The sequence below is a fragment of the Delphinus delphis genome, chromosome 2 (assembly GCF_949987515.2).
Source record: "Delphinus delphis chromosome 2, mDelDel1.2, whole genome shotgun sequence".
NCBI lineage: Eukaryota > Metazoa > Chordata > Mammalia > Artiodactyla > Delphinidae > Delphinus > Delphinus delphis.
In genome coordinates, this window is record NC_082684.1 from 41,016,688 (window position 1) to 41,029,525 (window position 12,838).

The 12,838-nt window shown below is 45.5% G+C and overlaps 1 protein-coding gene across 1 annotated transcript; it reads left to right on the forward strand.

Moving 5' to 3' along the window:
- The first annotated feature begins 2,970 nt into the window (after positions 1–2,970).
- Positions 2,971–11,772, forward strand: SIX4 (SIX homeobox 4). The gene is made up of 3 exons (XM_060003425.1): positions 2,971–3,964; positions 6,657–7,345; positions 10,976–11,772. Exons 1-3 carry the CDS (start codon positions 3,087–3,089, stop codon positions 11,770–11,772), a joined length of 2,364 nt encoding a protein of 787 aa, XP_059859408.1. The 5' UTR covers positions 2,971–3,086.
- Positions 11,773–12,838: the final 1,066 nt, after the last annotated feature.

Consider the following 12,838-nt stretch of genomic DNA (forward strand, 5'->3'; position numbering starts at 1 on the left):
AGAAATAACTGATCAAGATACAGATATATAGCCTTCCCACTATCTTCCAGACAGCCAAAGTCAGCCTTTAAAAAGGAAATCTCCATTCTTGATGGCCACACCATTAAATATATTCAAGCAAAGTGCAACATTTTGTGCTGAACAAGATTTTCTTCACTACACTAAAATGGCAAAAGATTTCTATATTTCTATATTGCTCATCATTACCTTCCGGCAGGAAGGAAAAGATACAGAAACAAGCAGCTTAGTTTTCACTCTTACACAATCCCAACCTCAACTCTGTTTTCCCAAGTCAAAACACAGCTTTAGACTACATATCAGCACAGCAGACTCAATGTTCACAGCATGGCAGATATAGGAAATAGAAGCAAGTATTCATCAATTTTACAAGTCATTTGGCAAAACAAGTACTCTGAGATTAACTCCACACACCCTCAAGTCTGGTGTTCTATTCTAATGTAGCTGACCATGTTTGAGTCAAGGGCTTCCAATCTACTTTGAAATGCTGCCAGAATGAGCTCTGAGGCTCAGCCAGCTAAAGGAATCCAGAGCCTGGTGTTGGATTTCACTTCTGGTCCTATAGGAATCTCCTCCTGGAGCTACAGAATACCAGTGTAGCCACAGGCTACAGATATCATAAAAGGCCACTGCTGCTTCTATATAATCTGTTGAACTTGGTACTCTGGAGTCAAATATACAGAAGACATGCAGAAACCCAATACATGGTTTTCCAAGTCAATGCACTATATTTGATTGATAATAAACCTGAAGAAGACTCCTATGACCTGAACTTGGAAAGCCCTATAATATAGCCAAATGGATTTTCATTAGGTATATATAATTGAAAAGTTTCCTACTTTGCACTATCAGGAGGAAGATAAGAAACATTTAACAAAGATTAATTATGTGCCAGGTGCTTTTTGGCACATCTTATCTCATTTAATCCTCACAACAATCCTGTCCACTTTTTATAGTCAAGTAGCTAATAAATGGCAGAGCTAGGATTAAACCTACATCTAGCTAGCTGATCCCCAAATCCACATCCTTTCCACTAAGCCACACTACCTCCTGTCTACTTTGCTCTGATAAACAAACTTTAAAAATTCAAGGAACTAAATGGAACGTGGTATCCTGGATTGGATAGAGAAACAGAAAACAGATATTAGCGAAAAAACTGGTGAGTCCAAAAAGAGGTCTGGAGTTTAGTTAATAGTATTGGGCCAATGTTAATTTGTTTGGACAAAGTATCATTATAATATAAGGTGTTAACATTATGGGAAATTAGGTAAAGAGTAGGTGGGAACTCTGTACTCTTTTTAAGACTGTACTGTAAGTCAAAATTATTCTAAAATAAAAAGCATATTTTTTAAAAGTCAAGGAAGTTATGAATCTCAGATATCGTCCAGAAGTCCAATACCCAACTGGATATTTCCAATGGGGCAGAAACGTGTGGTCTTTTCCATAATTATAAATTTTGAATCTACCAGAGATGTCAGTGCTGGCTGGCTTCATTAGTGTAGTACAAAAGCAAGTTAACTCCAAACTCACATGACACCTTGGTCGTTGACCAGCAATAAAAATGCAGCCTGTCCTCAAAAAAGGAAAACCACATCAAGCTGATCACGATAGCAGGTGACCTAAACAGCTGCTTTATAATATGCTGAAGTAAGCATTTATGGGTAATTGGGGAGCAGAAACAACACAAAGCCACCCAGAAGTAAAGGTTAGGATGATGTCATTAAAATGTTGGATTTTTGAGAAAGAGTACCGGCAGGTAGACCCAACTGACCCACAGTCATCACAGAAGCAGAGATGGGTTCATCTTTTTTTGAGTGAAGACCTCATGCAAACCATGAAGGAAAGAGACACAGCTGCAGAAAGCAGCAGACTCCACCCCTACGGGCACTTCACCTCAAACCAAAGGGCAGTCTCCCATCTGTTTATGCTGTGGAAATGGCTGCTGATCCCGCAATGACCTCCTCCAAGACACCTGCACACAGAGGAGGTTTCTACCAGGAATATCATCTCCAAAACACTGTCCATACACTTATATTAAAAATGTTCATATAGAGGCTTAAATCTCCATGCTGTTATTATAATCTAAAAGTTAGATCTCTTCTACCCTACCGACCCAGGATAAACATATGGTAAAACATTCTATACGTTCAGTTGTAACACGTTCAACTCAGTTGGGTTGCCAGCCCGCCAAGTGACTTAAGGTTAAACACATTTTTTTTGAAGGCTTCTTGTTTTTGTGTTCTCAGTGGGCTATTTATACCGTTTTCAAGCATTCCCCCCGCCTTTGGAATTTTAATTTACTGTGAGTGCTTCCCCCTTAGAGCATTCCCTAGTGCCATTTTATTCTTGACCCTTTTGAATAAAAATCCTTAATGAAGACATCTGAAAGGGGGATGAAGGGCAGTAGAGAGACACCAGGGAAGCTTCTGAATTGTCCTCTGAAATTTTGTCATCTAGATGCTGAGGGTGGTCTCTTTGTTAAGAGTTTCGCATCCGGACCTTAAGGCCACATAATTAATGTTCCCACTGGAATCGTAGGGACTCTCTTTGAAAGAGTCTGTTGTCCAGTTTTCAGGCCACATTAGGCATGTTCCCGCCCAGGAGCAGGGCCTGAAAAGAATGTCGGTGTTTCCCTTCAGGTATAGGTGCCTGGGGGTCAGGGGAAGAGGGAACGGCAAGGGGTGGAGTGGGAGGCGGGTGATCGACAGGGATAGAAACGGTGTCTCCTCCTCCCTCTGAATGTGAAATAGCCAATGAGGTGGCGCGGCCGGGCCGGCCGGGCCGCCAGTGCCATATAGTATGCAGCAACCGGAGGAGTCACGTTGGGGGAACGGCAGAAAGCAGCTATCCTTTTACACTACTTTGCTCTAGCAGCTATCTTAATGGTGACTGCGTGGCCGGGGGGAAACCTGATCGGCCAGATCCAGCCGAAACCGGGAGGGAGGGAGTGGGCTTTCCGGAGGGGGGGAGGGGGGAGGGACACGAAGAAGGAGGAGTAAGAGAGGGGAAAAGAAAGAGGAAAAGAGTGCGAGGGAGTGAGGGAGGGAGGAAAATAAACAACAAAAAAAATGTCCTCTTCCTCCCCCACCGGGCAGATTGCAAGTGCGGCGGACATCAAGCAGGAGAATGGGATGGAAAGCGCCTCGGAAGGGCAGGAGGCGCCCCGAGAAGTGGCGGGGGGCGCGGCGGCGGGGCTGAGCCCCCCGGCTCCAGCCCCTTTCCCCCTGGAGCCGGGGGACGCCGCGGCCACCGCCGCCAGGGTGAGCGGAGAGGAAGGGGCAGTGGCTGCAGCGGCGGCGGCCGGAGCGGCGGCGGATCAGGTACAACTCCACTCGGAACTTCTGGGCAGGCACCACCACGCCGCGGCCGCCGCCGCCGCCGCCGCCGCGCAGACCCCACTGGCCTTCTCGCCCGACCATGTCGCCTGCGTGTGCGAGGCGCTGCAGCAGGGGGGCAACCTGGACCGCCTGGCCCGGTTCCTGTGGTCCCTGCCCCAGAGCGACCTGCTACGTGGCAACGAGAGCCTGCTGAAGGCGCGGGCGCTGGTGGCCTTCCACCAGGGCATCTACCCTGAGCTCTACAGCATCCTCGAGAGCCACAGCTTCGAGTCGGCCAACCACCCGCTGCTGCAGCAGCTCTGGTACAAGGCGCGCTACACCGAGGCCGAGCGAGCCCGCGGCCGGCCGCTGGGCGCCGTGGACAAGTACCGGCTGCGCAGGAAATTTCCCCTGCCCCGCACCATCTGGGACGGCGAGGAGACGGTGTATTGTTTCAAGGAGAAGTCGCGCAACGCGCTCAAGGAGCTCTACAAGCAGAATCGCTACCCTTCGCCCGCCGAGAAGCGGCACCTGGCCAAGATCACCGGCCTCTCCCTCACCCAGGTCAGCAACTGGTTCAAGAACCGCCGGCAGCGCGATCGGAACCCCTCTGAGACCCAGTCCAAAAGGTGAGCGCCAACTTTCCTCCTCCTCCCCCTTCCTCTCCCCAACCCCCTTCCCAGCTTTCTTTTCCTCCAAGTGCTTGCAAACATGGCGCTTACCTTCCCCACCAGCCTGGTCCGGCTGCCCACCTCTCCCCGCCCCCCACCTCTCTCCCCGGCTGGGGGAGGGGGGGTGGCGGCGGCGAGGGGCGGGGGAACCTTGCTCCTTACCCTCCCCCCACCTCCCCCCAGAAGTTTCTGGTCGCCCGCCTAGGTCTCAGTCCCCGCCCCCACCTCGGCTGGTCACTGCTGCCCGGTTTCCCACCCCCATCCCTCTGGCTTTGAAGTTGCCACTCTCTCCCCGGTTCTGACCGGGCGAAGGATCGTGTGTAGACGCCGGAAAGGCAGTTCTCGCTGCCGCCCGATGCCCACGGAGGTTGCCAGCGCCCGCCGGGGTCTGCACCTCCATGGGGTCACGCCGGCCCGGCGCGCGCACGCGCTCCCGGACCCCCAGGGTTCGGCTGCCCCAGGCAGGCGCTGGAGGTGGCCGTGGCCGCTCCGGAGGGAGAAGAAAGTTGGTGGGGTCTGGAAGCGCAGAAGGGGGTCTGGGGACGTCGAGGTTTTATATGACAGAGTTAATCATTCACCCTGCCCGCTGTGGTTCCCTTCGCGGCCGCGGCAACTGTGGGGTGTTGGTGCGGCTCGGCTCTGCGGTGTTTTGAAACCTGATTCCGAACTCCTTCGGATCGAATTTCAGCGCCGCCGGGGTGGTGGGGCTAGAGGGCGGCTTCCCCGGCCCCCGAACCCTGCGGGGCTCCCTCTCGGTGTGGTGATTGGGGCTGGGGGCAGGCTGGCACCAGGCGGACAGCAGGGAAGGACTGGGGGCGCTATCCACTCCGCACCTCTTTGAGCGCCCACCCTGGCGGGTTTGAACTTTTTGACTGCCAGGTATTTTTTCCCAACCGGTAGAAAATACCGGGTTTTCCTCCTCTTTTGTACGTCCTCCTGAGTCAGACACCTGGTCTGTGTGTATTGTTGGACAAAGTAAAGAGAAGGTCGCCGAAAGGGATGGTGTCGCCAGCCCCGCGGGGAAAGGAGAGAAAGAATCCAAAAGCAGCTCGAAGGTTCTGCTCAGGGGAGGAATCTGGGAGCCGGGGAGCCCGGCCCGGCGGGGAGAAGGTGATCACCCGACGCGTTCCAGAGCCCGCCGCGGGCCGCTCCTGCCCGTTTCTCGCCCAAGGCAGGAGGGAGGCTCCGTGCCCGAACCCGGCCTCGCGGTAACCAAAACAAAACGCGCACTGCGACCTGTGTGCACCCCTCCGCGGACTTGCGGGGGCGACCCAGAGGAGGCGCCTTGGTAACTCCACGCCACCTGTCCCCGTGCCTACTTGAGGCAGCGGATCCTGTCGGCGACGGAATCCGATGGGCAGGGGGTAGGGGGGTGGGGAGCGGGCGCGGCGCGCCGGCCAGCTGCCCTGGAGCCTCCACTCCCTGGCCGGGCGCGTTCCCCGCGTCTCCTCAGCCACACTCAGCCTGCTTCGCCCCACCAACACACACACCCGCTCCCAGCCCAGTTGCCTGGTTGAGGCCCCTTTCCGGATCTACCTCCCACCCGCATCCCCGGTGAGTCACCCTCGCAGACGGCGACGGCGGCTCAGCCTCAGCTCGTAAATCAAAGCGCCTTCTGCGCTCCTGGCCCCGCAGTCCGGGGTAATCCCCTCCCCTCGGCATGAAAGCGAACCGACCTCGGGGCACTGCAGAGATGTCGAATCTTCTGCCGGGCCAAGTCCCGCCGCGCTCCAAACTGCCTCTGTCCTACCATCCTTTCTCCCCCGGCCCAGCCTCCGACCAAATGGGAAACACCCACCACTACCCCTCCCCAGATTTGGTATTTACCCCCAAATCGGAGAACTGAGGAACACAGTCTTGTTTGGAACAGAACAGAAGGACTGAGGGTGCTGGGGAAGGGGTCTGAAAGGTACAAGGCCACTGAGTGACCCACACCCTTTCCCTCCCACCTCACCAGGGCACTGGATGGTGTTTGTTAAATAGGCCCCTATGGCTTTCTTTGGATTCAAAGGCGACTGCACATAACAGTTCTTGGGTTGAAAGTGCCTTTCCTACAACAAGACAGCCACTTTGTTGAATGAGACAGTTGTCAGTCTGGTGGAGTAGAAGTTTGGGAGCAGGTGAGAAAATGATCTCTTGTTAACTAACTGGCAGACAAAACTGAGTACTTCCCACCTCCTGCTCCTTTGACAGTTTCATTTACCTCCAAAATCACACTAATCTGAATTGGTTTGAGGGGAAGGGAAAGAGTTCCTAAACAGAAATGACTGACCACCCCTTTAATGAGTTTTTTTTTCTGTGGTATAGGTAGCAGCATATTTAACAGTAATAAATAACTTCAGTGCTATAAAAACATATAGACAATTCTGTAAATCCTATTAGCTGAATTTATATCTTTTAGACCTCTGGACTTTCTCTGAACTTATTATTAGTAAAGGTTATTGAGACATGAGATTTCCTCTTCTCAGATGCCCTGGTCAGAATCTGCTGAAAGGCCTCAGAGCTAAAACAAGACTAGAAGACTTAACTGCTGTGCTTTCCTTAAACACTACCTTTAATGGGATTAGAGGCTGGTTTTCCAAACAGTTGGCACTATATAGGTTGCCATTCCCATGACTTTCTGAATGTCTTGATTTCCTCCTCTGTACAGTGAGTCGGATGGCAATCCTAGCACTGAAGATGAATCCAGCAAGGGTCATGAAGATTTGTCTCCTCATCCACTCTCCAGTTCATCCGATGGTGTCACCAACCTCAGCCTTTCCAGTCACATGGAGCCAGTATATATGCAACAAATTGGAAATGCTAAAATATCATTAAGCTCTTCTGGAGTTTTGTTGAATGGAAGTTTGGTACCTGCCAGTACTTCACCTGTCTTCCTTAATGGTAATTCTTTCATTCAGGGACCCAATGGAGTTATCCTTAATGGATTAAGTGTGGGAAATACACAGACAGTGTCACTGAACCCACCAAAAATGGCATCAAACATTGTGAGCAATGGTATATCCATGACTGACATACTGGGGTCTACCTCCCAGGATGTGAAGGAATTCAAAGTTCTCCAGAGTTCTTCAACTAACTCAGCAGCCACCACCTCCTATAGCCCCAGTGCTCCTGTGTCATTCCCAGGGCTGATACCCAGCACTGAGGTGAAAAGAGAAGGTATTCAAACAGTGGCTTCCCAGGATGGAGGTTCTGTAGTGACTTTTACCACACCAGTGCAAATTAACCAGTATGGCATCGTCCAGATCCCCAATTCCGGAGCAAGCAGTCAGTTCCTTAATGGGAGCATTGGATTCTCTCCACTGCAGCTGCCTCCTGTTTCAGTGGCAGCTTCACAAGGTAAAAGTCTGGTTTGGTACCGTAATGCACCAGTGAATGTTTTAGCCAGCTGCTGTGAATGACGCGTTTGGTGAGAGCTATAGATTGCTGTTACTGTTCAGGTACCTTACTGGCTGCCACAGCTGCAGAATAGCCTTGATTTGTTCCTCTTTCTTCACAACATCCATGTAATATCCAGCTTGCTTGGTTCCCTGGCATCATGGGGGTGGGTTTTTATTTTCCCAACAACTGAATGGAAAAATACAGTTCGTAGTGTGTCCTGCCAGTTCTACAATTATAGAAATATGCTAAGTCAATCGGTGCTTACAAAATAACCCACTGCTTGACATTTTAAGATTAAAAATTAATAATATTGCTAGAACACAAAATAAGTCAAGCAGTTGGTAAGAATGTGTAGACTTCACCTAAGCATTTTTTATTTGACCAAAAGGAGTTTTAGAAGAGCGAGCTAAAGAGACTGGATCATTTGCGTTTGATTCATGTTCCTCCTATAAGTAAGACTAACAGACCTAAAGGGAGAACAGAGGAGTATGTGATTGTCTGTTGCTATGCATGTATACTTGCCCCCTAAATGTGTGGGTTTATTTATGGAGGTAACTGTAAGCCTTATTTTATATGTTGGTGGCTTTACTCAGGCATCTGCTAAAGGAAGCACTGATCTGAAATTTGGGAAACCTGAGGCTGATATGCCAGTTCTTCAATGACTTTAAGCAAATCTGGATGGCTCTGTGTCATTGTTTCTCTGTAGAAACAGGAATGGTTAGAATGGCAGTGGAGGTTGCAGAGCTGCTAAAATTCAGGAGTGGGAGATGTTAGTGCATATTTGCCTTCCTGGAAGCAAATCTGAAAGTCCAAATTTTTACCCAAACAAAATAAGTGACTGTTTGCCTTAAAGATCAGCTTCCTGTAAAATGGTTTTATCCAAAAAAAACACCTCAATTTATACACAACTCTTGTTTCCACAACTATGGTCTACTTCAGTTTGTTTGAGGCATTAATGGAAGAATTGTTGTGCAGTAAATTCCATTCTGTTCATTTGTTTCTCTTTAGGTAAAATGGTAGTATAGTAACACACGACAGTCCTGCAGCATGCTATTTATTTCTTCATTGTTCCAGGCTATGGAAAGGATTAAGCTTAGTCACTATCCAACACAGGGCAAAAATAGGAAAACCACAGGGAGAGCCAAAGTGCTTAGTTTACAATACTTTAATGTGGATCTAACCCTTTTTCTCTCTTTAGGAAATTTCCAAATAGTAGGTAACATTTTAAAGACAACAAATTTGAGCAAAAAGCATGGTATGTACATTGGGGGAGAAGAAAAGCAGGAGTACTTCTCACACATAAACTAAAAAAGTGCTACCATAGAAAATTATTACAAACTAATAGCTAATTCTTAAAATGGGACATTTAATATGAATAAGAACAGCATTTTCAGTTAAAGTAGCTAAGATCAAATGACAGAGCTGTCAATCCTTAGACTTGTCTGGGTGAGTTGAAGACATAAGTTTAACCAGATGGCCCAGGAAACAACGTTCCCTTAGAGTAACTGTGTATTGCAGTTCTCAGTAAAGCATTTGGGGATTCAGCCTTTCTCAAAACAGATACCAAGCCTTTCTTAAAAATGGCTAGACAAGGTAGATTATCTTTCTATAGACGAAATTTATATAGAAAAGCAGAATCTCTATTTCTTTTGCTCACTTTATAATCTGAGTAAATAAAGGGTTTTTTTAAGCATCATTATAAAATTATACTTTGTACCTATATCATTTCTCAACTGGGTTTTTTTTAACTGATTTTGAAATGATTGTTCAATTTATAATTCAATTGCAGCTATACTTAAATATCAAGTTTTAGATCACATCTGCTTTTCCCCCTTCATCTATGTATTTTATAATATCTACACACTTAGAAATATTATTTTATTTATATTCCGTAGCAGTTTGGGAAAATGTCGCACCTATTATGTTATATATAGCCCTATCAAAAAATAATGAATCATTTTGTTCACAAATACACTGGCAAACAATTTCACAAACGCATACACACAACAAAGTAACCATCTATTTCAGATGTCTTTTGCTACAGTTTAGTAGTCAACAAGAATTTTAAAGCCTTTTTAGTTCGTTTGACCTGGAACAAAGATTTACGTTAGAGAAGAGCTCAAACATATGTAGAAATGTTTTTCTTAAGTTCAAATAAAGTGTTTTCATTTTTTGTTTGTTTAAAGCCATTCCTTTGCATTTAAGGTGCTTAAAAATGTTGGGGGGCTTCCCTGGTAGCGCAGTGGTTGAGAGTCCGCCTGCCGATGCAGGGGACACGGGTTCGTTCCCCGGTCCGGGAAGATCCCACGTGCCGCGGAGCGGCTGGGCCCGTGAGCCATGGCCGCTGAGCCTGCACGTCCGGAGCCTGTGCTCCAAAATGGGAGAGGCCACAGCAGTGAGAGGCCAGCGTACCGCAAAAAAAAAAAAAAGAATGTTTGGAAGACATATAAACAGCCCTGTGACATACATTTATCAATAGAGGTGGCAGCGTAATCACAGTTATTCTATTAATTCAAGGAGGGAAATGTTTTAGGTGAATTACCTTTAACATTAGGCTGTTTTCTCAAAATAATGAAGAGTTTACTGAACATCTAATCCAAGATCAGGGTAAACATCCTGCTTGAATTATTCTGTCACAAAACTCCCCCATGTCCACCTTTCCTTTAATGGCAAGATAATTGCCATTATTTCACTGTGCCTAGGAAAAGACTCAGAAAGAAAAGGGTTTTATTTGATGGTGTGAGTTGGGGGGGGGGGGTCTAATTTGTCTGCATTTTCTGAGTTAGCTGATTTGAACAACTCAGCTTTCTACTTATATTTCTTTTACTACTTCTGGTCTCTGTAGAACATTATAATGAGAGTCTCAAAAGATACAAACCTTTTACAGAAGCATTAGCTCTAGCTCTTTATGTTAATCTGTGTTTTAAAAAGCACATTTCATTATTATCATTAATTCTTCCTGTAACTACAACACTGAAAATTCAGAACTAGCACAACAAAAGGAAAAAAAAAAAAACTATTGAATGTTTTGTTGACTTGACTTTATGGTTAGTTTGGTGAAACTTTGCAACTTGTCTGTACAGGTTTATATGGTTAACTGTAAGCCCCAGGGTAACTCATTTATGTGGTATTTTCTGCATTTCCGTTTATATTTTGTGTCAGTTACTGAGCTTGCCCTGAACAAAGGCATTCTCTTTCACATTTTTGTTTTCTAGTTCTAACTGGCAGAGCGAGCAATAACTATCAACTAATTGAGAGATATCAAGTCTCAGTAATACTGAACCAGAAACTTCACTGAAATTAGAACTTGGAAACAACATTTTTTTTTTTCACATTTGATTTCTAAGCCAGTAGTTCTTGCTCCCGCTTCATCACCAGAATTACTCAAGGAGTTAAAAATACACCTGTTCTGGGATTTACTGAGTCAGATAGATAGATTCTCAGGAGTGGAGTCTTGAAATCTGTAGTTTTAAGTGCCCAAGGTGATTCTACGGAACCTGAGAAAAATCATGTGTGTAAAAAATAACTTTTTTCTTTCCTTATCAGCCCCATCAATGATAATCTGTACTTCATTTTTTTTTTTTTTAGGTAATATTTCAGTAAATTCAAGCACTTCAGATGGGAGCACATTTACAAGTGAGTCCGCCACAGTCCAGCAAGGAAAGGTTTTCTTGAGCTCTCTTGCTCCCAGTGCAGTGGTATACACTGTTCCTAATTCAGGCCAGACTATAGGATCTGTTAAACAGGAGGGTGTGGAGAGGAGCCTGGTGTTTTCTCAGTTGATGCCTGTCAATCAGAATGCACAAGTAAATGCAAACCTGTCTTCTGAAAGTATCTCGGGAAGTGGCCTCCACCCACTGTCCTCCTCCTTGGTTAATGTATCCCCAACTCACAATTTTTCCCTGACTCCCCCTACCATACTAAACCCCACTGAGCTAAACCCTGACATTGCTGATAGCCAGCCAATGTCTGCACCTGTGGCAAGCAAATCTACTGTGACATCTGTCAGCAACACTAACTATGCAACTCTTCAGAACTGCTCCCTTATTACTGGTCAAGATCTCTTATCAGTACCCATGACCCAGGCTGCCCTTGGGGAAATAGTTCCCACAGCTGAAGCCCAGGTGAGTCACCCCTCCCCTACAGTACACCAGGATTTTGTCAGAGAACATCATCTGGTTATGCAATCAGTAGCTAACATAAAAGAGAATTTCTTAACAAATTCTGAGAGCAAAGCAACAAGCAACTTAATGATGCTGGACTCCAAATCCAAGTATGTCCTAGAGGGCATGGTTGAGACTGTCTGTGAAGACCTGGAAACAGACAAAAAAGAGCTTGCCAAGCTCCAGACTGTCCAATTGGATGAAGAGATGCAAGACTTGTAAACTTAATTTCTTTTTTTTTTTTTCTGGCATCAGCAGGCAAATCTTTTCATGAAGACCTGAGGACATAAAGGATTTTCCCATTTGAAGGGAAACATTAGTTTTGCAAGTAAATGCATTCAAGAGACTTTGGATTGATCTGAATGAAGATCACAGTTAAATATGCAGGAGTAGAACTGCATTACTGCAGCCTTTTTGTTCACATGTGTTCTCTTTTAGATAGATGGAGACAGAGGAACAAGATGAAATATATCAAGAAGGCAAAGTGTATCATTTGGTTGACTTAACATAATTCTAAGATCAAATGGAACTTGATAAATAGTTTTCTAAATTAAAAATGTATACACTTAAGGTAGAAATTAAATATCACTACAGAGCGTTAGAAACAATACAATTCTTTTTGTTTACTTTTACTCCACGGGCATTGGTAAGGTTAAGAAGCATAAAAGGTACTCTACACTATTCTAAGGGTATATTTTTGAATATGTGCATTTCTGTTTTTCAGCATTTTTGTGAAAGTCTTGGCTTGTCTCTACGTTTCCAAATGTGATTGGTAATAGTTCACTGTGGCTGAGAAAGTTTGCAACTCCACTAAAAACTCTGAAACAAACTTCAGTATGAGTGTAAATATATTAGTCCTATAAGCAAGAATTTGGGTAATTACAGTGAATTTTATTTATGCTGTATATGTTTCTCTTATACTTCAGACACTATGAACTGAAAAGAAAAATGTTTTCGTACTGTTTAATTTATTTTTATTGTTTGAACAGGAAGTGAACAGTTATTTCCAACAAAGTTTTACTTTTTGTAGGATTTTAAAAGTAATGATTTTTATCAGGAGTCTATTAAGGTCAATATTAATAACACTGAAACAAGAAATCTAACTCCCAGTATTGGAATTTTGGTACTTTTTTTCACATCCTTGTTCTTTATTTAGCAACTCTCTGATTCATTTAAATATATTTTCTACAGAATTCTATGTGCCTTTTTACCTTGTGGCCTTTTTATTATTCTTACTAAGGTACAGAAGTTTCAACAGAAGCACTGATGACTCCTTTCTACTATCCAA